Here is a 25299-nt window from a genome sequence, read left to right as displayed (position 1 = left end):
AAAAACTGTCTGACATTGGCAGACGGTTTCCTCCGTTTGGAGACCCCTGGCCTTCCTGCCTGTTACCCTCTCGGGGCTCTATGAACAGGTTGTGTGTGGATCAGGATCTTGGCTGTGGGGAACACATGTTTCAGACACACAGTACTGTTGTCTTTATTTGGAAAATAGAAAAAAACTTTTTTTTTCTTTTTTTTTTAAACGAGAGGCGGAATGTAAAAGTGTGATACGATGTTAGGAGGCTAATGTGGGATGGAAAGCACAGGGGACCACCAGTTAGCTGCAAGTAACAAAATTTTTAGTGACTACAGAGTGCCAGGTATTGTTTTAAATTTTCGATATGCACGTACTTTCACTTAAACCTCAAAGGTCCCTAGAATGTCAGTCCTGATAGTATATAGACAGGCAGACAGGTGAAGTGTCTTGCTCAAGGTCATTACAGCCATTGTGTGGGTGGATGTGGGATCCAAACCCAAGCTGAATCGGCAGCTTGACTGTATATCTGCTAGCTCTGCATCCATAGTCTGATATGAATCGAGATCACTTAAATCTGTGCTTTACCTTCTGAAAAAAGTTTTGTAATGTATGTAACTTGTATGCAATTGCCCCTCAGTTCTCAAGTGCGGGAAAGAAAACAAACAAAAGTCCTGTTTTCCTCTAAATCCAATTAAAAATTTGGTTCCTGGACTTCCTTGTTTGTCCAGTGGTTATGTTGTAGCCACGCTTTCCGGGAAACAAACTCACTCAGAAGGACAATGCAGATAGTGGAGTGCAGTTTATTACACCGGCGGGCCCAAGGCAGAGTCTCCTCTTAGCCAAGGACCCTGACCAGTTTTTGTGAAAACCTTATATACCCTAAGTATGCGTGCTCAAACCCACCTCCCCAAATTCTCTGAAACTAGTCTAAACAAAGGAAAAGAAAGATACAATCAAAGTTAACCCATGATTCGTATACCTTAAGCCGTGAGAGTCCCTTGGACAGCAAGGAGATACAACCAGTCCATCCTAAAGGAGATCAATCCTGGGTGTTCATTGGAAGGACTGACACTGAAGCTGAAACTCCAATACTTTGGCCAGCTCATGTGAAGAGTTGACTCATTGGAAAAGACCCTGATGCTGGGAGGGATTGGGGGCAGGAGGAGAAGGGGACGGCAGAGGATGAGATGGCTGGATGGCATCACCGACTCGATGGACATGGGTTTGAGTAAACTCCGGGAGTTGGTGATGGACAGGGAGGCCTGGCATGCTGCGATTCATGGGGTCACAAAGAGTTGGACACGACTGAGCGACTGAAGTGAACTGAACTGAAGTCTAAGTAGTTAACAGTGGACAGTTATCAATAGGCCTGCGGTCATATCCCAGTAAGCATAAGAGAATTTATGATTCTATTTGGTTACATAGATAATTAGGATATTCTTTTAGGCGACGGAGAGTCTAGGTACGAACCCTGGGGCTCTTTCATCCAGGGGATCTGGTTTTCCAGTTGGATTGTTATTTCCATAGATATTGGGCATATAGCTCAAAGTCCACAGTCCAGCCCAAGATGAAGTCCTGCTTTCAAGATGGAGCCTGTTCTGTCTGCTTTCTCCATCAGTTAAGACTCTGTACTTCTGCTGCGGAGGGCAGCAGAAGTTCTATCTGATTCTATCCCTGGTCAGGCAACTAAGATGCCACACGCCCCCTGGCTTGACAAAAAAAGAATTGGCCTAAAGTTCCACACCTAGGGAGGTGTTAGGTATCAACGGATCAATGATCAGTGGCGGATTCCTTCCACACTGATCCAATGGGCTAGAAATTTCTGAGGGCCTCCAGTCCTCATTCCATCCTGCTCGTGGGCCAAGCCAGCACTGCTCGTTTGAGAGGGGCCAGGTACAGTGTTTTCTCCCTCCATGCTCAGCTTGGCTGCTGCGATCTTCCTGGGGCTCCTGAGGCCAAGGCTCTTAGTTGTGAGTCCCCAGGTGTCCACGAGTCCACTCTCGCCAGAGGTTTTCACCTGCCCTTGCCGGGGAGCTGGGGAGACAGAGCCTAGAATGGGTACAGACATAGGATGCTGCTGGACCCAGAGCTTCCCGAGGGGAAGAGAAGGGTATCTTTCATTCTTTCCTCATATACTCTTGTAGGGAATGGGTTAATTTATCAAATTATCCTCCTGCCTGTACATGACAGCAAGATTTAACATGACTGATCTTATACAATTTTATTAGTATCCAGTGTACATTTCTCTTGTTGGTAAAAGCCGCTAAGTGACCAAACTGAGATAACCTCAGTAATTATTTGTCCTATCCGTGTGACACTGAGGAAATAAAGGGAATTCTTTAAGTCTCTGCTACATCTTTTATAACATAGGGTTAATAATAGTTTCTGTCCTGGAATGGGGGCAGTGGATCAGGTTTAACAAAGGCCTTTGAGACTAGCCAAGCTGGAGGGAAGTGTACGGTAGGGGTGTGTGTGTGTGTGTGTGTGTGTGTGTGTGTGTGTGTGTGTGTGTGTGTGTGTGTGTGTGTGTGTGTGTGTGTGTGTGTGTGTGATGGGGTAGAGACTGGAAATGTTGTGTCAATGCCGTTTTATAGCGTTTGAACTCACATCGGCCTTTTCTTGCAGTTGTTTTATTAATTGGAGTTTGTGTTCTGCCTCAAATATGTACTAAGATCTCTCTGATAAACTGCTGTTTTGGCCTGTTTAGGACCCAACCGACTTTGAGTGGAGCTTCTGGATGGAATGGGGAAAGGAGCGGCTGGTGTGGCTATTCCTTGGCCACATGAGCGTGTCTCAAGTTGCCAACCTGCTTTCGAGGAAGGTACGGTTATGTGCATCATTTCCATTTCAGCTTCTTTCTCCTTTGCTGTTTGTCAAGAAGGAACCCTGAGCTAGGAAATCAGGGGGCATGGATATTGGCCTCTGAAGCCTGGAAAAGGTGAGAAAGATTTGTTACTGGTCAATAAGAGAAATTACCAGATAAAAAAATAAAATCAAAACATAAAAGATAAAGATGTGATAAATTGTTAATGTTGGATAGATATAGCATAATGACTTAACATACATATGTTGTGAAGATTATCACAATAAGCTTAGTTAACACCCATCATATAGGTACAGAAAAAAGAGAAGAAAGAATGTTTTTTCCTGTGATGAGAACTTTTAGGATCTCATTGCTTAGCAGCTTTCAAGTATACCATATCGCAGTAGCTACTGTTGTCATGGTGTACACTAGTACTTACTTTTCCGATAATTGAAAGTTTGTACCTTTTGACCACCTTCATCTAATTTTAAAGAACCTTCCAAGCAAACCTAATAATAAAGAATACATGATTTTGCATTCCTAAACTGATAATGAATGTACCTACCTCAACCTTCATTAATGGGTTTCTATTCTTCCATAAGTTGGTTTGGTGTTTTGTTATGACATCAACCTTTCTAGAAATTTAATACTTTTATTTCTAACACAAAGCTTCTCTGCCAATAGTGGATGATTTACTACCCCTAGGTCTCAGCTTTCCCATCTGTAAAATGAATAGCTCATTATCTGTATTTTCTTTCCCTGTTGGGGGAAGATGAACATTTTGGGGAGAATCTGTGAAATGAAGCTGTTATCATTACTGCTGGGGAAAGGGCCAGCTGTTGTGGAGTGGAAGAGTCCTGGATGATGGATTAGTTCCTGGACTTGCTCACTCATTAGCTTTCTGACCGTGGAAAGGCTTTTCACCACTGAATCTTAATTCATCATTTTCTATAAAGTAAGGTTAATGAAATAATAATATTTTTTTTCCTTTTAAAAAATGGTGGGCTTCTCTCTATTCACAATAATGAAGACCTGGAAGAAACCTTAATGTCCATTGACAGATGAATGGATATAGATGTGGAAATGGAACATCATGTTAGATGCTCAGTCGTGTCTGACACTTTGCAATCCCATGGCTCCTCTGTCCATTGAATTCTCTAGGCAAGAATACTGGAGTGGGTTGCCACTTCCTTCTCCAACAATGGAATAGTACTCAGCCATAAAAAATGAAACAACGCTAGATGTAGCAACAAAGACGAATCATTCAGTGTCATAGTAATCCAAGTCTGTGCCCCAACCACTGATGCCAAACAAGCTGAGGTTGACCGGTTCTATGAAGACAACACCTTCTAGAACTAACACCAAGAAAGGTGTTCTTTTCACCACAGGGGATTGGAATGCAGAAGTAGAAACTCAGAGATACCAGGAGTTTGGCCTTGGAGTACAAAATGAAGCAGGGCAAAGGCTAACAGAGTTTTGTCAAACAGAACATGCTGGTCATAGCAAACACCCATTTCCAACAACCCAAGAGATGACCTCTACACATGGACATCACCAGATGGTCAAAACTAAAATCAGATTGATTATGTTCTTTGCAGCTGAAGATAGAAAAGCTCTATATAGTCAGCAAAAACAAGGCCTGGAGCTGACTGTGGCTTAGATCATGACCTCCTTATTGCCAAGTTCAGGCTTAAATTGAAGAAATTAGGGAAAACCAATAGGCAATTCAGGTATGACCTAAATCAAATCCCTTTTGATTATACAGTGTAGGTGATGATGATTCAAAGGATCAGATCTGGCAGACAGGTGCCTGAAGAACTATGGACTGAAGTTCATAGCATTGGACAATAGAGGGTGACCAAAACCATCCCCAAGAAAAAGAAATGCAAGAAGCCTGAGTGGTTGTCTGAGGAGGCTTTACAAATAGCTGAGGAACTAAGAAAAGCAAAAGGCAAGGGAGAAAGGGAAAGATATTCTACTGAATGCAGATTTTCAGAGAATAGCAAGGAGAGATAAGAAGGGCTTCTTCAGTTAACAGTGCAAAGAAATAGAGGAAAACAATAGAATGGGAAAGACTAGAGATCTCTTCAAAGAAATTGGAGATAGGAAGGGAACATTTCATGCAAAAATGGCCACGATAAAGGACAGAAACGGTAAAAACCTAATACAAGCAGAAGAGATTAAGAAGAGGTGGCAGGAATACACAGAAGAACTGTACAAAAAAGGTTTTAATAACCTGGATAGCCACAGTGGTGTGGTCACTCACCTAGAGATAGACATCTTGGAATGTGAGGTCAGGTGGGCCTTAGGAGGCATCACTACGAACAAAGCTAGTGGAGGTGATGGAATTCCAGCTGAGCTATTTCAGATCCTAAAAGATGATGCTGTTGAAGTGCTACATTCAATATGCCAGCAAATTTGGAAAACTCAGCCGTGGCCACAGGACTGGAAAAGGTCAGTTTTCATTCCAATCCGAAAGATGGACAATGCCAAAGAATGTTTAAACTACAGAACAATTGCAGTCATTTTACATGCTAGCAAGGTACTGCCCAAAATCCTTCAAGCTAGGCTTCAACAGTATGTAAACTGAGAATTTCCAGATATACAAGCTAAATTTAGAAAAGGTAGAGGAATCAGAGATCAAATTGCCAACAGCTAACGGATCATAGAGAAAGCAAGGGAATTCCAGAAAAACATCTATCTACTTCTGCTTCATTAACTGTGCTAAATCCTTTGACTGTGTGGATAACAACAAACTGTGGAAAATTCTTCAAGTGATGAGATTACCAGACCACCTTACCTATCTCTTGAGAAACCTGTGTGCGGGTCAGGAAGCAACAGTTAGAACAACTGGACATGGAACAATGGACTGGTTTAAATGGTAAACAGCCGTTTGACTGGTTCAAATGGCTCAGACGGTAAAGAATCTGCCTGCAATGCAGGAGACCTGGGTTCTATCCCTGAGTTGAAATGATCCCCTGGAGAAGGCTACCCACTCCAGTATTCTTGCCTGGAGATTTCCATGAACAGAGGAGCCTGATGGTCACAGAGTTGGAAACAACTGAGAACTAATACTTTCACTTTTTTCCAGTCAGACAGTGTGAGATGTAGACTAACCATCTATTTGTGGCCGAATGGACCTCCTCCTTTCCAAATTTTCTCCATTTCCAGCTCCTGTTTTGCACCCACCACCATCAGAAAACTACCTAGTTTAGGATATAGGTGTTCCTCTGGTTAGTTTGCTTGCAGCTCTTCCTGTTAGGAGGCCCTCTTCAGGGTGGCTCAGAGCTCCTGGCTGAAACCCAGCTTTGTCACTTTCAAGCAAGGCAATCTTAAAAGCCAGTTAGTTGATATCTTGGAGTCTTTCACCTCATTTTGTGCATCAGGGATGGTACCGCTTGCTTCCTGGGGTAGTGGTAAGGGTCTGATAGTTTTCAAGGTTGTGCTAGGGTATGATGACAGCCAGCAAAGAGGTGGCTGCGTGGGGGTCTGCTGGCGTTCGCTGTGTGCCGTGACTGCGGTCTGCGTGGGCTCCTGGGAGCAGTTCCCTCCGCGGTGTTCAGAAAGGAGGCATCTGTCTGAGATTCTGAAACCCCAGAGGGTCTCTTCAGCCGTACCTACGTTCCTCTCCCGTGGGGCCTTCTCTGACCCTGTTTCAGGCTTGTGCTGGCTTGTGGGAGAAAGGACAGGGACGCACAGACCAGGAGCTGAGTGAGAAGTGATACAGGAGGGCAGATCCTGAGGCCGCCTCCTGGGAGGGGTGATCTGCCTGGGGGTGTCAGGGAAGGCCCCCCATCCCCGCCCCAGGAGGTGGCTTGAAGAGGGTGGAGCCGTCTGCTCATTTCAGCCTCCTGCATCTCCTTACAGGCCTGGGCAGACAGGTGGGCTTGTCCTTTTATCTGCAGCGCACATCTTAGGCAAACGCAGTAGGCGGTTTTGTTTGCAGTTTTCTTGGAATGAGGCAGAGTTCACACTGACTCATTTGTGTGTGTGTGTCCCATCCCTCTGTGACCACAGGTTTGATTTGTGTGACAGCTGGTGGGCAGGGTTCTGCTGAGGCTGGAGCACACTGCTGTCTTTGTCCGTGTCCGCTTGGTCCTTATGTAAGTGTGAACCTCGGCTCTGGCCCCATAAGCTCTGTGCTTTTACCACCTGGACTGAGCGTCCCAGATGCCCTTAATTTGGGTGGCTGTTTTTGGTACTTATTCAGGGTGGAAGATTTGGGCTGCACTTGTCTTTTATCTCCCCTTCTCAGGGGCATCACAAACTGTGGACGATGCTATAGAGACAGGCATTATCACTACTCGTGGTTCCAACCCTGAAGGATGCTTCTGGGCTCCGTCCACTGTCTCGTCCCATCTCTCTCTTTGCTGGCCCTGAATAAGAGGTTCTTTCAAAAGCGTGGTTTTCTATTTCTTCTTCTTTTTTCTTTTTTTTTTTTTTGCCATGACTGGTAATAAAAACTTTCCACCGAGCTCCCCGGCCAAGGTTAAACACTGTTTCTCTGGATTGGGCTCTCTCGTTGGGTCTTGGCAAGACTGGCTCGGGGGCAGCACCCTGGGAGGCGAGGCTGAGGAACGGCTCTGAGCTTTGGCCAGGGGTTTGTTAGGCTTGGAGCGTGTGTGGGGCGGGTCAGACAGTGGCCTCCTTTCTTAAACACCCTCACCACCTGAGGCATAGTGTTCTCTGCTCTCAGAGCCAAAAACACCCCTGGGTGAGCTTTTTGAGAAGGCTGGGTGCCGTGGCTGACCACAGAGTGCCCTCTCACGCAACCTCTGACCGGCAGAACCCACGTCGTTAGCGCTGGGCCCCGACCAGCTGAGCTCATCGGCTATAGGCCTGAAGAGCGTGGTCCCGTGGCATTGGCTGAGATGAGGATGCTCACCTTTGGAAAGCTGTGGTGCTCCTTTCCAGCATTTCGTCAAAACCACACACCTAATAGGAATCTCATGCACTAATGGATTTCTTGGAGCCAGACTCCTCCACCTCCATTAGGGCCTCTCTTAGGAGGGGTGAAATTGGCTTTGTTTGGGCCCACTGGCCTTTGCCCCCAGGGAAAGCAGGCTAGAATGCAGTTGTCTTGGACTCTAGGATGGCTTTGGGTTTTTTCCTGTTTGTGTGGGAAGATATACACACACACACACACACACACACACACACACACACACACATATATATCTCACATATATTCATATGTGAATATATCACATATATTGACATATATATATTGGTAGCATCTGCAGTTGATTATGTAGTATGTAATAAATTATGCTGTACATAAGCATTGTTGAGCGACTTCTTTTATTTATTTCTCAAACAATGCCCACTGAGTGGTTTCTGGGCAGATGTACAAAAAGAATTAATGCACAGCAAAGTCTGGTCCAGTTGCCAACAGGAGTCTTCACCAAGGCTTCACGGTTTCATTCCTCCCTGCGGAGGTGAGCTAATGAGGGAAACCACTCAGGCACGTCCTGCTATCACTCAGCGCCCGCAGCCGAGAACACGGCCAAGCAGGCGGGGAGGAGAGATGGCGTGAGGGGGGCACGGCCAGCCCAGCTCCTGCTGTGTCTGCGTCCTGGCTCCCCGTGAGGAAAACTGAGAGTATAGATTTGCAAAACAAAGGGCCACAGTCCGTGGTCTTTTCTCAGGTGCTGATTGGGGCCTTTGAAATATGCCAGTTGAAAAAAAAAATTGAAATATGCCAGCTGAATCTGTCGATCTCTCGGAAGACTTCCCTGGCGTGGGAGGACTCGGGTTCTATCAAAGAGTCTGCATTCATAGGCGGGTCCCTGTGTTCTCTCAGCTGTGTGCTGTCTGAGGCTTCCCCCAACACGTGATTTGTAAGAGACCTTACAAATCTTTAAGTGAAAACTGGAAGTAGGCAGCAAGATGCGGAATAACCCCTTTCTACCTTATTTGCAACGGCAAAGCGGTCTTGGCTCATAAGGGCCAAGCAGACACTTTGGAAATCCGCCAGTTTTCACATTAGTGACTAACAAGACCCACATTTTGGTGCTTATTTCTTGTTCTCAGTCATAACCGCCAGGTTAATTCCCAGTACTTGCAGAAGCCTGTCTGTCTGTCCATCCACCCACCCTTTCATCCATCCATCTACCTACCCACCTATCCGGCTATTCTAACCATTCATTTGTCCAGCGTTTCTGAAACACTTACTGTCAACTAGGTACCATGTTAGATTCTAGGCTAACATTATCATATGATGAACAAGACAGGATGTTAGTTTGTTAAGGGAACCTATACCAAGAGAATCAGTTGTGTCCCATTTTGAGGAGTGGTTCAGTGTTAACATGAGGAGCAGTAAGTAGGAGCGAAGGGCGGGTTTGTTACCCAGCTTCAGTCGGGCCCAGTGCCTTCAGAAAGTCCCATAGTGGTTAGTCTTGCTTTATCCGAACTGCCACAAAAATAGAGTACAGTTTCTTTCTTATCGTTTGTTAGACTTTAAAAATAGTTCCTCCTCTTCCCCTGCCTGCCTTTTGTCTCTTACCAGGAACTGAAGAACCTGGAATAAAGAGAGTGAAAGGAGCCAGGATAGTTCTGGTGGGCTGGCATCCTATCCTCCAGCAAAGTTCATTCAACCCGTCTTATTGATGCAAGTTTCAGGTTGCTCACACTTTGATGCCCTTTAAAAGAGCATGGAAAATGCAAGTTAAAGCCACTACCAGAATGGTTCAGACATAAAACAGTAACACCACGAAATGCTGGTGAGGAAGCAGCATGCACTGGATTGCAAGCATGATGCTGGTTTTTGTTCAGTCACTCAGTCGTGTCCGACTCTTTGCAACCCCATGGACTGCAGCACGCCAGGCTTCCCTGTCCATCACCATCTCCCCGAGCTCACCCAAACTCATATCGATTGAGTCAGCAATGCCATCCAACCATCTTGTCCTCTGTCGTCCCCTTCTCCTCCTGCCTTCCATCTTTCCCAGCATCAGGGTCTTTTCCAGTGAGTCGGCTCTTCTCATCAGGAGGCCAGAGTATTGGAGTTTCAGCTTCATCAGTCCTTCCAATGAATATTCAGGATTGATTTTCCTTAGGATTGATTGGGTTGATCTCCTTGCAGTCCAAGGGAAACCCGGGATCGAACCAGGGACCTTTAGATTTTCAGTCTGATGCTGTCTCAACTGAGCTATTTCGGCTCCATGTTGCTGGTAGGAATGTAAGATGGCCACTCTGGGAAATTGTTGGGCAGTTTCTTATAGGACTAAACTTGTAAGAAGCATGCAGCCCAGCAAGCTCACTCTTGGGCATTTATCCTGGAGGCATGAACACTTGGTTTTACACCAAACTCTGCACATATATGTTCATTTCCGTTTTATTCATAATAGCCCCAAACGGAAATACAGCTCAGATGTCCTACAACAGGTGAACGGTTAAAGAAACTATGGTTCATCCTCCCCATGGAAACTACACAGCAATGAAAAGGGGCAAGCCTTTGATACTCACTGCAACTTGGGGTGGATTTCAGGGAATCAGGCTGAGTGGAAAAAGCTAGTCCCAAAGGTTACATACTGTGACTTGAAATGACAATATTTTAGAAATGGAGACAATGTTAGTGGTTTCCAAGGGTTGGGGATGTCAGGAAAAGGGGGCAGGAAAAATGTGGGTGTGGTTGTAAAAGGGCAGTGCAAGAGATGCTTGAGGGGATGGAGTTGTTTGGTGTCTTTCCTATGGTGGATGCTGAATCTATTTGTGATGAAACTGTATGTAACTAAAGACACACACATGAATGAAAGTGAAGCTGGGAAAACCAGTGTGCTTGTGGGTTATAGCAATGTCAGCGTCCTGGTTGTGATATACTTTGGTTTTGCAAAATGTTACCAAAGGGGGAGATAGGGTAAAGTATCCATGGGATCTCTCTGTATTATTTCTTTTAACTGCAGGTGAATCTGCACCTATCTCAATAAAAATCTCAGTTCAAGAAAAGCATCGTGTAAAAGTAATACTTGATTAGAATTTAAATCTCTTATTTAGGAACGTCACAATTCAGTTCAGTTCAATTCAATTCAGTCGCTCAGTCGTGTCTGACTCTTTGCAACCCCATGGACTGCAGCACACCAGGCTTCCCTGTCCATCACCAGCTCCCGGAGCTTACTCAAACTCATGTCCATCGAGTTGGTGATGCCATCCAACCATCTCATCCTCTGTTGTCCACTTTTCCTCCTGCCTTCAATCTTTCCTAGCATCAAGGTCTTTTCCAATGAGTCAGTTCTTCGCATCAGGTGGCCAAAGTATTGGAATTTCAGCTTCAGCATCAGTCCTTCCAATGAACACCCAGGACTGATTTCCTTTGGGATGGACTAGTTGGATCTCCTTGCAGTCCAAGGGATTCTCAAGTCTTCTCCAACACCACAGTTCAAAAGCATCAATTCTTCGTCTCTCAGCTTTCTTTATAGTCCAGCTGTCACATCCATATATGACTACTGGAAAAACCATAGCTTTGATTAGATGGACCTTTGTTGGTATTAAATTAAGACTGTATTTTATTTCTACATGTTACTTGATCAGCATGATTCTTTGTGCCTCGTTTTAAGTTCTCATTCATAATTGTCATTTGAACCTCTTAAATGGATTGGTTTGTTTTGACTGTTAGGCCAAATTTTTAATTAATTTTTAAAAATTAATTAGTCAGTTGTTTTGGCTGTGCTGCACGGCTTACGGGATCTTAGTTCCTTGACCAGGGATTGAACTGGGGCTCTTGTCAGGGGAAGTGTGGAGTCCTAACCTCTGGACTGCCAGAGAATTCCCTAGGCAGACTTTAAAACCTTAAGCTTGACATAAATTACATGTGCGACCAAACCTGTGTGTACCTGCCCAGATTGCCCTGGGAACCTGGGGAAAATGTCTTTAAAGGCCTTCTAGGAGGAGATGAATCAGAAGTATTGCTTTGGAATAAAACAGCACACTTTCTTCTTTAGTTTTGAAGAGTTACAAATTTCCTGGTATATTTGATGTCAGAGGCTCAACATCTAATATTTAAGCATTTTCACTTACGAGGGGGACACAGGTTTGATAAATACGTAAGCACTTTCGGAGTAGAAATAGGTAGGGCAGGGCTGTCTCTAGGCCTTTGCATGTGTACAGGGTGACCCTTGGAAGAAGCCCTCCTCCTCCTCAGAGCAGCAGACCTTCTGTGCTGCTGCCTCGCTGCTGGGCGAGGGTTTGTGTCCATTTCTTGCTGTCTCTGCCCTGCTTCTTGCAGGGAGTGTGTGTGTATGTGTGTGTGTGTGTGGCTGGGGGTGGGGGATAGGGTTGCAGGAGGTGTGCCTTAAGGCAGCAGTCCCCAACCTTTTCGGCACCAGGGACTGGATTCATGGAAGACAGTTTTTCCATAGATGGGGGTGGGAGGAGGGGGATGGTTTTGGGATGATTCAAGTGCATTATTACGTTTACTGTGCACTTTGCTTCTACTGTTATTATTACATTGTGATATATAATGCAATAACTATACAACTGACCATTAACGCAGAATCAGTGGGAGCCCTGAACTTGTTTTCCTGCAGCTCGATGGTCCCATCTGGGGGTGACCGCAGACAGTGATGGTGGGATCGCCTGCCGCTCACCTCCTGCTGTGTGGCCGAATTTCTATCAGGTCACGGACCAGTATGCCTGGGGTTTGGGGACCCCCACTTTCAGACTGCATTGATGGTGGGGACTGTCCTGCACTGGTGACAGAGAGCAAGGCATGGAAGTCTAGTCATGCTGTATCAGCATTTTAGTGGTGTTTTGGGGACGGGATTCCCATTGCAATTGTGTAGATTCCGATTGCATTCACTTTGCAGTACAGAAAATCAGTATTTCCGTGAGGTTCTAATTTATGTAAGGGCTTCTCAAGTGGCACAGTGGTAAAGAATCTGCCTGCTAATGCAGGAGGCGCAGGAGGTGTGGGTTCAACTCCTGGGTCTGAAAGATCCCCCGGAGAAGGGAATGGCAACCCACTCCAGGATTCTTGCTTGGAGAATCCCACAGACAAAGGAGACTGGTGGGCCGCAGTACATGGGGTCGCAAAGAGTGAGCACACACAATTTATATAAGTGTATAAAAGAATATTTTACTTTTCTGTTACTTGTGGCTGTTGCTGTGTGGGGGCTTTCTCTAGCTGCGGAGAGCGGGGCTCCTTTCCACTTGCGGTGCGGGGGCTTCTCAGGCAGTGGCGTCTCTTGTAGAACACGGGCTCTAGGCGGGCAGGCTTCAGTAGTTTTCAGCGCAGGGACCTAGCTGCTCCATGGCATGTGGGATTTTTCCCGGACCAGGGGTCGAACCTGTGTCCCCTGCATTGGCAGACAGATTCTTTACCACTGAGCCACCAGGGAAGCCCTATATAGGTTTTAAAACAGGTAATTCTTTTTGCATTTTTCACATCCTTCTGTTTCATCACCTGACCACCATGAATGTACATAGTGGAGCTGCCTTTGCCCATTGGGGTGGGTGAGTGGGTAATAGGAGGGAGAACAGAGAAGGTAAGATTCACATGAGAGCATTTGCTGTGATGTCTTACAGAGAATGGTGCTGAAAGTCGCCTGCCTGTACTCTTTGACAGGAAGAAGATGGTGAGGGGTGAGAACATAGGATGACCTTGTGAGCCCTCAAAGTAGCGTTTGTGAGCGCGGGTGCATTTGTCAGAGACTCTGTGGAGCAGATGGGGTTTGTACAGCCCTGCTAGTAGTTCCTGAAGGTTCCTCCAGCTTTTCCAAGTTGAAACAGCTTCAGTCTGTGGTTAAGGTCCCAAATGAATCCCAACACACAGGCTTTTTCCAAATGGATCAAATAGCACTTAATAAAACGGAGCTGTGTTATGGGTATGTGCATAGCCACGCACACACGGGAATGGATTCCAAGTGGTAAATGCTGTAGATCCTGTTTAAAAAAGACACCCCCCACCTCTTTTCATCTGTTAAAGCTGCTTCTTAAAATACTGTTGGCAACCTTATTCCTTATTATTGAACTCTGTCCAGAGGTGAGTTTTTCGGGGAAAGTTTAAAGCAAGCTTATGTGCTGTTTAATGTGGGTAGTAGGATGGAAAAATAGTAAAAATGAACTGTAGATTTCTCAGATTTTCTTGGAACTTCAAAGTGGCTGACCCAGTTGTTCATTTAAAATGTTCTCTCTTGGGCTGGAGTATAGATTTGGGAGAGAATTCTACTTAGGCAATATTTTGGAAGCATTACCATTGAAAGATGGGATTTATAATTTGCACTCCACATCTGTCTTTCCCTTAAAAAAATAATTTTTTCCATAAGAAGATCCAATTTTAAGTAGTCCTCACTTTTCAAGTCAGTGCATTCTTGGAAATCCTATCTGTCTATCTGTATATGTATGTATGTGTGTGTGTGTGTATATATGTGTGTATATATATATATATATATATATATATATATATGACATATATTATTGATCTAAAAGAGAGAGATTTAGCAACTTGTCTAGGGTCAAACAGCTAGTTAATGGGGACATCAGAATTTATTTAGGCAAATTAGACAGCAAAACTTGGTAATTCTACCCCTAAGATATATTGCTTCTCAAACACTGTTAAACCATTATTGTGGTTTCTTAAAATAAGGCTTTACCAGCCAGATATGACCAAGAGTGTATTGTAAAAGCAAAGACATGTTAATTTTTTTAAACTTTTTATTTTGTTTTGGGGTATAGCCAATTACCCTAATTCTGCTTGCAATGCAGGAGACCCTGGTTTGATCCCTGCGTTGGGAAGATCTGCTGAAGAAGGGATAGGCTACCCCCTCCAGTATTCTGGCCTGGAGAACTATACAGTCCGTGGGGTTGCAAAGAGTCGGACACGACTGAGTGACTTTCACTTTCATAGCGAGTTAAGTGTTGACGATAGTTTCAGGTGAGCAGTGAAGGGGCTCAGCCATACATGTACCTGTATCCATTCGCCCCCAAACTCCCCTCCCATCCAGGCTGCCACATAACACTGAACAAAGTACCATTTGCTATATAGTAGGTCCTTGTTGGTTATCTGTTTTAAATACAGCAGTGTGTCCATCCCAAACTCCCTATCTATCCCTTCCCCCCATCCCCCCCACCCCACAACCATAAGTTCATTCTCTGAGAAAAAACATGTTAATTTATTTATTAAGTTATTCAATGTCAATAACGGTAAAACTTGAAATAGAAAAATTCTCTCCTAAGGTAGTAATAAATGTATTAATCAGATTTACTAGGCAGAGGCCTCAATCTCACCCACTGAAAGCAAGTACTTTTTCTGTGACCTAAATTTGACTGTGAATAATATGCTAATGAAATAAAAATGTAATTGGATATTTACTTTTAAACCTGTGGTTTAGACTTTAGGAAGCCTTTTGTGGTTTGGATGGCCCAGTTTCTAAATAAGACTCCCAAGAAATGTGCACCAATGCTTTCTCTCACCTTCACTTTCGCAGAATAGTGTAGGCGGTGGCTGGGGTGCCAGGCTGGCAGCTTTTCCAGCTGTCTTCTGGCTTCTGTAATGTCTGTTGGAATGTCAGCATGTATCTTATTGTTGCGGGATCCACTGGCCTGCGGCTTTGGCTGAAGGCAGGGAAGTGGCGCCTTGCTTCTGGGTGAGTCAGGTGACGTTCCGAGGACCTGGGGGTCGGCAGCCATCACTCTGGGGCAGGGGCCCAGCCTTCAGGATCTGATGCCTGATGATCTCTGCTTGAGCTGATGTAACTGATAGAAATAAAGTGTACAATAAATGTAATGTGCTGGAATCATCCTGAAACCACCCACACAGCCCAACTCTGGTCCATGGAAAACTTGTCTCCACTGGTGCCAAAAAGCTTGGGGACGGCTATCTGGGGTTAATGTGGAAGGTCCTTCTGAATCCTCTTTGTCCGTGTTAATATTAAATCGCCAGGACAATGAGAGTAGTTTGGTTAAAGGGTCACAAAACAGAACCTTCGGTGGCAAGGGCTGTTAGCTTACCTTTCTCTTCTCTTTCCCTCTCTGCCTGCAGCACAAGCCCTGGATCCTCGCAGTCTATGGGATGTGGGCCTGCCGATGCGTGCTGGGGACCCAAGGCACCGCCATGGTGCTTATTCACACCACCATCGCCTTCTGTGTTGCTCAGTTCCGCTCTCAGTCCCTATCGTGGCTGTGTTCTCTCGCTCTGCTCTCTACACTGAGACTGCAAGATGTGGAGGAAGTTAAGGTAAAGAGTCTCTCGTTTTTTTATACCAATGGGAAGGAGATAACGCGTTTGGGAATGCCATTATCCAGGTAGATGCCTTTGTTTTCAGAGGAGTCAATCCAAGAACTGGGATGGGGCTCCCCCTCGTGGCTGCAGATGGTGTTGCATCCTGTAGTCCTTTTTGTCTGACTTTGTCTTAGCCCTCCAGACATGACTGAGGGACTTTAGCCCTTGGAGGCTGTCCAGGGCCGACCCTATACCTTTTCTCCCAGTTTGGGTAAGCATGGATGGTGCCAGATGTCACAGGGAAAAAAGGAAAAGAAAGCAATAAAAAAAAAAGAAAGCAATAATCTCCTTGTTGATTAGTCACTAAGTTGCGTCCAACTCTTTCTTTACCCCGTGGACTGTAGCCCGTCAGGCTCCTCTGTCCATGGGATTTCCCAAGGAAGAATACTGGAGTGGGTTGCCATTTCCTCCTCCAGGAATAATCCCCTATGCTTTTAATAAAAAATCATCTGTAAGCTGCTGTACAGTTTATAGAGAACTCTCACATCTCTATTTCATCAGAAGCCCATGGTGGTCCCTGAAACAGATAAGGTAAGTATTTTTCTTGCACAGAAAATCTTGGGAAGCTTCTGATATTCTTCCTTTAACCATGTGTTCCTGTGGTATCTTAACTCTTGTCCATTTGTTCACTCATTCATTCACTCATTTATTGATTCATGTGATGGCAGTTAGAATTGGTGAGCCCTGGATTGGCACAGACATGGGAAAGAACACAGCAGGAAGAAGGAGCCAGTGGTTTTCTAATCTCTTCTATTCACTATGTGTCCTTCTCTTGAAACCAGAGGCAGTATTTAACCTCTGAGTCTCAATTTCATCATTTGGAAAATGGAGGTACAAGCTGCTCTGCCTGCCTCATGGAGTTGTTCTGAGGACCTAAGAAGATAATGTGTTAAGCAATTTTGTAAAAATGGTAGCATTTTGAAAATTCAGGTTGTTTTTTTTTTGCTGTTGTCAGGCTATCTTAAATTTTTCTTCACTCTCACCCGTGGACTGGGGTGAGTAAGTCAGGTGGGCAGCTCTCTCCTAACAGAAAATACTTAACTTACCAGAATGATTAAGCTACCTGATTATTTAAATAAGTGTGCTTAAAATTAGACTTGTGATAAAAATAAAAACAAATCTACATCTAACTTTGGGGGGATCTGGCAAGTATTCAAAACAGTCTCTGATTGTAATGATCATTTATTTGGGGACCACTAGCATCAGTTATGGGCGTTGGTGGTGAATAAATTATGTATGTTGGTGATGTGAAAAATATTGCCAGAGAGGAGGGAGCCAATGACCAGCAACCAGTTGCTCTAGGTTTCCATACTTTCACACATGCAGTTTTCTTGATTTTTCTTGGTGGCTGCTGAAGTCCTGGACATGGGGTAGAAACTCTGTTCAGGGCTTAATTTTTCTGTGTAAAGCCTTGAAAGACTCTCATGGGTCAAATGAACTACTCTGTCCTTTGTCCCAGTTCTATGTTTTGTATCTATTTTCATCACCTGGTTTTCTCATTAAAAGATAATGTGTATGTATTTTAGAAAATATGGAATATGTAGAAAAATAGATGATAAAATGATCCATAATTTTACTCCCTCAGTAGTATCTAGATTTTATCACAGTTGCTTTTAGTCTTTTGTCCTTCGCCTAGGTTTGTACGTACTTGTTACTTCTTATTTCATGCTGTCTTGTATACTGACTCCTATATGAGAATTCAGGTTCACTGAAGGCAGGGACTATTTCTTTTGATGATGTGTCTCTAAAGTTTGTTTGGAAAATAGTCCTCCACTACATGTGAAGCCAGATTAATGACAGAGAGCCAAAGGAAGAATCTGTTGAAGACATAGATCCCACGTGGCCTTTACAGACACACCATTTTGTTGTGCTTCCTGGGGATTACTTTTCTAGCAAACTGACTTCCTGGCACACCTTTCCTGTGCGCTTTAGTCCCGTGCCCTCCCCAGCACGAGCGTCACCAGCTCAGCTCCGCCTCAGATCATCAGGCGTTAGATTCTCACAAGGAGTGTGCAGCCTCCGACCCTGGCACGCGCAGTTCACAGCTGGGCTCACTCTCCTGTGAATAGCTAATGCGGCTCTCTGCCGGGGGGCGGGGCTCAGGCTCTAATACGGAGCCGTGGGAAGTGGCTTTAAACACAGGTGAAGCTTCACTAGCTCACCTGCCCTTCCCCTCCTGCTGTGCAGCCCGATTCCTAAACTGGCCACGGACCAGCAGTGGCCTGTGGCCTCGGGGTTGGGGACCCCTGCAGTAAGCTGTGGTATAGTTTATTAGTATAGTATATGTAAACATAGCTTTTATGTGCAAATGGGAAACCAAGCAAATTGTGTGACTCATTTTGTAGCAATATTCCATTTATTGCGGGGATCTGGAGCTGAGCCCCCAGAGTCCCGAGATCTGTCTGGATAGGTCTCTCTGTGTCTTCAGGGTTGTGGAAGGGGCTGGCTGTCAGAGTACCCCTCGGATGTAGCTAATCTCCATGCTATGCACGGGTGCGTCCCACGGGTGCGTATCTGGGGAAACCCTCACCCTCTGTTGCATCAGGCTTAACGCTAAGCCGATGGCCGATGTTAGGGACACTCTTCTGCCCGTTGCTCGTTAACTGCTTGTTCTGATGGTGCATGACGTTTACCAGTTGTTGCGAGGCTCTCGGCTCCCGGGGTGGGACAGCCGCTCTGCCCGTGGAAGAGCTCTCCTTCCCCGGAGGCTGGATGGCGTCTGTCCTTGACACTCAAGGGTTGTTCTCTCCTTGTGACTTCGCAGAGAGGGTGGTACCAGACGGAGAATGAGTACTACTTGCTGCAGTTCACGCTGACCGTGCGCTGTCTGTGCTACACCAGCTTCGGCCTGGAGCTGTGCTGGCGGCCCCCGCCGGCCGAGCGGCCCTTTTACTCCCTCCCCTGGATGCTCGCCTACGTCTTCTACTACCCGGTCTTCCACAACGGGCCGGTCCTCAGCTTCCCGGAGTTCATCACACAGGTAGAGCCTTTCGAGGGTGACATGGGTGTTCCTGCCCGTGACGCTTCTGTCCTTGTTGCTGTGATCACTCATGAGTCTTTTCATACTGTTGTTGTTTAGTCGCTCAGTCGTGTCTGACTCTTTGCAACCCCATGGACCGTAGCCCACCAGGCTCCTCTGTCCATGGGATTCTCAAGGCAAGAATCCTGGTGTGGGTTGCCATGCCCTCCTCCAGGGGATCTTCCTGACCCAGGGATCGAACCCACGTCTCCTGCATTGGCAGGTGGATTCTTTACCGCGGAGCCACCAGGAAGCCCATACTTGGTTGCCCACAAATGTACAATACACATTATTGTCATGAATTCTGATAAGAAGTGAAATACTTTGGGGAAGTAAGCCTTCAGAGCGAAGGTCACCATGTCCCTTGTGCATATGGGCTGTCGGAGCCCCCACCCAGGTTCCCAGTGGACTCTGGCAGCCAGAAATAATTACTGGGCACAGCCAGGAACTTGGGGATGGGCATCCCAGGCAGACCAGTCCCAGAGAAAGAAAACCAGGTTTTCACGCACTTACTGGGAAAATGGAAGGAGACACTGACTAAGCGGTCAGTTGGCAAACAGTTGGTGCCCTTTTATTTTCACAAACTGCCTATGAAATAGCTCTTCTGTGGCTGGGGGATTGTTCAGGGGGACCTGGGTGGGGTCACAGAGTGGGGTTGAAGAGGTTTGAAGGCAGTGCAGTGTGTGTCTTCAGGTCTGGGTGTCTGTTTCTGCCCAGGACCGCACCTGCCTCCTGGACAGCAGTCTTGTCCGAGGCTCACGGCAAGCTGCCCTCATCATTCCCACCTCATTTCCCCTCCTACTTTGGATTCCTTCCCTCATTCCACAGCCAGCCTCGTGGAGGATGTGTACTGGGTTAATTCACACAAAGTGTGAGTAATCAGTAATGCCTAAAAACAGGGTTTCTTCAAGAATATTTCTGCCCCCCCCAACAAAAGAATCCTGATGGAGGTGAGAATAATAACACGTATGCACACACAGTGCACACATGTGCAGGCACATACATGTATACACATGTGCACACACGGGGAGCTAGACATGTTGAAGAGCAGGGCCAGCAGCAGTGTTTCACATTTCTGGAGGGGGCACCCTGAAAGGTGCCCCCTGCACAAATAGGAGGGTGCTTAGAAATCCCTATTTTGCCTTAAAAATTTCACATTGTATTCAAAACATTACATTTCTGCATTATAACAATAACTTAATGTTTAAAAATTGCCAGTTAAGTCATTAAACTTTTTTCCCCTCTGCAAATGGTTTAAGTAAAATTGATATTCTAGGCAGATGTATTGATATGTTTAGCATATGGTTTCTCATACTTCAATTTGGGTTACCTAGGAGCATTCTTTTGTCGTGAAGGAATTTAAAATTCGTGTTTGAAAATCATGGTCAAAGTTCTTGTGTAAAAGCCAGAGGTGGTTTAGTGATAACAGCTGATCTTCCCACTCCGTGATTCTTTTTCCCCAAACTTTAAACTTTTTATCTTGTATTGGGGTATAGCTGATTAACAATGTTCTGGTAGTTTCAGGTCAGCAGTGAAGGAACTCAGCCATACATACACACGTCATTCTCCCCCAGATCCGTCTCCCATCCAGGCTGCCATGTAACAGCGAGCAGAGTTCCATGCGCTATGCAGTAAGCCCTTGCTGGTTATCCATTTTGAATATAGCAGTGTGTACGTGACCTTCCCAAAGTCCCTAACTATCCCCTCCCCCCCGGCAACCCTAAGTTTGTTTTCCAAGTCTGTGAGCCTGTTTTTGTTTTGTAAGTTCATTTGTATCGTATCTTTTTAGATTCCACATATAAGGGATGTCATGTGATGATTCTTCACCTCTGTCTGACTCACTTCACTCGGTGTGACCATCTCTCTGTCTGTCCGTGTCTCTGCACGTGGCCTTATTTCACTCTTTTCAATGGCTACTGACTCAGAGGTTCTTAAAGTGGGGTCCCTGGACCAGCGGCTGCAGCCTCACTTGGGAACTTGTCAGACATGCAGCTTCTCAGGCCCTGCCCCAGACCTACGGAATCAGAAACCCGGGGGCGGGGCCCCAGAGTGTGGTCCTAATGCTGAGAGGTGGAGAATCACTTTCCTAAGTTTTTTTTAGAAGAGGAACTTCTTCTCCGGAGGTGGGGGCCCTCCTTAAAAGATCAGGGTGGAGTAGGCCCAGTGTGGGGTGGGTTCAGTTCACTCACATTTTGTCTCTTTTACAACCTCCTTGTTGTTGGAGAAGGAAATAGCAACCCACTCGAGGATTCTTGCCTGGGAAATCCCACAGAGAGAGGAGCCTGGGAGCTACAGTACATGGGGTCGCAAAGAGTCGGACGCGACTGAGCACGCATGCATGGCATGACCATTGTAAGGTTTAAATTTTAGCATTGCAGTCAGTAGCTTTTGGACTAAATATCCACAGCACACCCCCACCCTTCTCTTGAAGACAGATAATAATTCTCAGAGAAACATAGACTAAACCCATTAAGAGGAAACAAATTATTTTCCAAACTGTCTCTTATCCATTAAGGAGCTTATCCCTGTGGGATCTGTACTTCATTGTTTGACAAATCACTATTCTTTTTAGTTCTCATCTCCTCCTTTCTGACTGTACCCTGTAGAGTCTTGAGGGAATTTGAGAGGCGGGTTGCAGGGTCCCAAATCTGTCATAGAGAGGCAAGCTCTGAGAGCATCACGCACCTGAATCCTTAGCCACAGGCTTTCATTCTCCCGAGTTTCTGCCTGTAGGGACTCAGGTATGGAGACTCTAGGCTGCATCTATGTCTATTCTTTCTCTTTTTTTCACCCCTTTCAAAAGGGTAGCAGTTGCTGAAAGCAGAAACTCAAAAAAGGCAAATTGAAGCCTTTCTCTGTAATCTGGGAGGATTCCTAGAAAAGTCAGCATAGAAATGGCAAGATGTTTAATAAGCTAGAGGGCAATAAAAAGACAAGTGATTTCTGCGGTTGCTGGGGGTGTTTATGGGCACTCAAGTCCTATGAGAAAAACGGGTCTAAAAGGAGAGCAGTGAAACTTACTAAGGAGCTGACCTCATAGAGTGAAAGGATTCCATCAGAGATGCTGGGAGGGGATGGAAGAAAGCTGGCCGGCAGAGCTTGTAAGCAAGGTTTGCTCTGAACAAGTGCTCGCGTGAATGGAGTAAACGTCCCAGGAAACAGTAGAGTTGAAATTTTGGTCCTTGGCCTCTCAGGCCAGCATGCCCAGGCTCTGAAGGACAGGAGGAGACTTGCCGCCAGGGGGCAGCAGAGCCTCACTGTGGAAACACACCCAGCCCGGCCGACCACAGTGGTTAAAATGAGAGCCTTAGGTCCACCGGAGGAGACTTCTTTCACTCAGGTTTTTTTCTTTAGTGTGTAAATTTACATACCCAAGATGAAGCAAGCATAGAAGAGGTGCCTCTGTAATGCATGGTGTGTGAAATGTGTACGCATCAATCACCAACAGGGAAAACTGGGCCTGTCAACAGGCCCCAGTGTTAACTCGAAGGCCATCTCTGATGGCGTTTGGAGTTTCAGAAATATGGGCCCCATTTATGTTTCTCCCAGGGGCCTGTGGAACTCAGATACTGAGCCAGGGGTGAGGTGGGGGACAGCGTGGGGGAGGTCTAGGGAAAGGCAGGAAATGCTGTTTATTTGCTGAGCTTGGAGCCTGGGGCCACCCCGTCCTGCCCTGAGCAGGCTGACTGGTGCAGTGAGGAGCCGGTGTATGTGTTGGGGGCACTGGGTTTGTGGGGGGGAACTTCCTTGCTGAGGGCTGTGCTCCTGCCCCAAGGGGAAGACAGTGAAAGTGAAAGTCGCTCAGTCGTGTCTGACCCTTTGCGACCCCATGGACTATACGGTCCGGGGAATTCTCCAGGACAGAATACTGGAGTGGGTAGCCTTTCCCTTTTCCAGGGGATCTTTCCAACCCAGGAATCGAACCAGGACCTCCTGCATTGCAGGCGGATTCTTTACCAGCTGAGCTATGAGGGAAGCCCCAAGGGGAAGACAGTGCTTAAATAGGGAACGTGGTTGATGCTTAAGAGCAAAACTCCTGCGCCCAGCCCTTTAGTTACAGGGTTTGAATCCCTGCTCTGTTTTGGCTTGAGAGCATTTGGTGAGTTACTCACCTTATTTGTGACTGCATTTCCTTTTATCAGTATAAAGGAAAAAATAATAATACCCCCTAGATAGGATTGTTGTAAGGACTCAATGATTTCGTCTAGGTAACGTGGCTTGGCGTGTTGTGCACACTGTCATTGTCGTTACTGTTATCCAAAACTGAGTGTCACTTCTGGAGTATGTTGCTGGAGGAGGTCACTGGAAGGCTGTAATCGCTGGTTGGCCCACACCCTGGACCTGGGCAGTCAGGGGCTCCTCACCCCTCCCTGCCCTTGGAACGGACTTTCCGCCCACCATTCCCAGGCTGGGAGCCACTTCTGGGGCGTAGCTTTGACCTTGAAAGAGGAAGGTGTTGTTGAGACCATCTGAACTGCCTATGTGACTAAACCCAGAAAAGGCCTCTGTTTCAACTTTAAAATTCTGCCGGCGGGTGCAGAGATCTGCTGGTGCTGCGGCGCCCGTGACTGGGCCTGCCTGTCCGCCCTCTGGTTGTTAATCCTGCCCTGCCGGTCCGAGTGGCCCTGCCGGTCCCAGTGGCCCACTTGTTTCTTCGGTCTCTCCTTGTGCTCTGCGAGCCAGGGGCCGGTTTCAGGTCTCACCTGGGGAGGCTCCCACAGGGAGACCTAACCTAAATGGGTGAGAACTAACATCCATTTATACCAGACCGGAGGCCCTGGGTGTCCGGGTTGGTAGGTGAGGGCGGCAGCGGGGGCCGTTCTGGGCACGATTCTGGGCAGGAGCCATCCCCGGCCTCAGAAGAGGTCAGCGGAAGATAGATGCAGGCAGTGGCCACAGGGGTGGGCCCAGTCCCTGAGCGGCCAGGGCTGGCAGTCACTGTCCCAGCCAGGCCACTCCGGGTTTGGGGTAGGCGCTTGAAGGCACCTGCAGTGATGCTAACCGGGAGGAGGAATACGCACTGAGCGCTTAGCCCTAACCAGGCTTTCCGTCTTCTAACACGTTTCATCCTAGCAACAGCCTGAGGAGTAAGACATTGTTGTTATTCCCACTTCACAGACAGTAACACGGAGGCAAAGAGAGGCTAATGGGGTGTGTGTTGGGGTGGGGGGAATAAAGACTGGAGCTTTGCTGCCAGCTCGGTGACCCTCGCAGGGATCAGAGTGAGGATGCAGTGTGACGTGGTGGATGTGCGGGTCTGGACACCCAGGCTGGCCAGGCCAGGTCCCAGTCCTGTGGCCGCTACCCCGACTTCAGGCCCCACTCGCTGTTCTGGCAGAGACCAGTGGGTATCACCTGCCTTGGTCTGGATGCAGTGAGGGTCTGACTAGGGAATCCCTTACTGGGGAAGGGGTATGGCCTGAGACCGTGGGCTGGAGAGAAACGCCCTCCTTATAAAGGAGCAAGACTTGGGCCACAGTGCCCTGGAGCGAAGTGCAGAGGCCGGAGCAGAGGTGACTCGGTTGAACAGTTGTGTCTGGGGGAAGGCTTCTCTTTGGTGCTCTCCAATGTGGGTATTATTCATGTGTGAAAGAACCTTTCAGCTTTGAGAACTGTCACCTTGAATCATTAGAGTCTCTCTGAAAGGCTTTGATATGCCTTTTTATGCAATTTGCATGAAATGAGGTTTTAAAATATAATGTGTTTTACAATGCGCTTTGCAGATGAGTTAATGTGTTTTTTCGTGGCGCCTTCACTAAAAGTTCCCATTGGCGGCAGTTTCCAGTGGTCTTAAGGTTGGCACTGCCCTCGGTGTAAAATATCTCCGGCAAAATACTTTGCATGCTGAGGTTGAATAATGACCAACCCTGCTTGTGAGCTGTGTGGGGTGTGTCTTCTTCCTGCCGGATCGACAAGGGACAGACAGTTTTTTAAATAAAAGGGAGTCAACTCGATGGAAGGTATACAGGGATTGTAATAATGACACGACTCTAAAGAAAAACTGATATCCATTCTTTTTAAAGTAGAAACAGAGTGAAAAACGAGGTTGTTTTCCTTCTGCTGCATTTGCTGGTGCCATTAAGGAATAGACATTTCTCATACTCTGACTGGGGAGGCATCCAGCATCAAAAAGGGAGCACAGCAGAGAAAAGGCCAGCCCTTCTGGTCCAGGAGTGCCACATAATTATGCCTTTTGCAGCCTGGGGAGGAAGTTGGGCCCCGGGGAAGGTAGGTAAGTCATTACCGGGAAGCCAGTCAGGCACACCACGCACCTCGTGTTTCTTCCTAATT

General features: G+C 46.5%; 1 protein-coding gene and 1 long non-coding RNA gene across 11 annotated transcripts in view; one reads left to right on the top strand and one right to left on the bottom strand.

Annotated features, from left to right (window-relative positions):
* HHAT (hedgehog acyltransferase) overlaps window positions 1-25299 on the top strand; it is a 349271-nt gene that overhangs the window by 60671 nt on the left and 263301 nt on the right. For 9 of the 10 annotated variants that reach the window (XM_043923561.1, XM_043923557.1, XM_043923560.1 and 6 more), the window contains 3 exons: window positions 2681-2794; window positions 15750-15944; window positions 18754-18969. In XM_043923561.1, the coding sequence (XP_043779496.1) occupies window positions 2681-2794; window positions 15750-15944; window positions 18754-18969 (525 nt within the window). The remainder of the gene's footprint in view (window positions 1-2680; window positions 2795-15749; window positions 15945-18753; window positions 18970-25299) is intronic. The other variant, XM_043923567.1, reaches the window with a different exon arrangement.
* Window positions 2723-15838, bottom strand: LOC122707741. Its single transcript, XR_006344897.1, has 3 exons — window positions 15719-15838; window positions 15182-15463; window positions 2723-2902 (listed from the first exon to the last, which is right to left on the bottom strand). It is a non-coding gene; the product is annotated as an uncharacterized LOC122707741 (long non-coding RNA).

The sequence above is a fragment of the Cervus elaphus genome, chromosome 14 (assembly GCF_910594005.1).
Source record: "Cervus elaphus chromosome 14, mCerEla1.1, whole genome shotgun sequence".
NCBI classification, from domain to species: Eukaryota; Metazoa; Chordata; class Mammalia; order Artiodactyla; family Cervidae; genus Cervus; species Cervus elaphus.
This window is presented reverse-complemented; position numbering and strand designations above follow the sequence as displayed.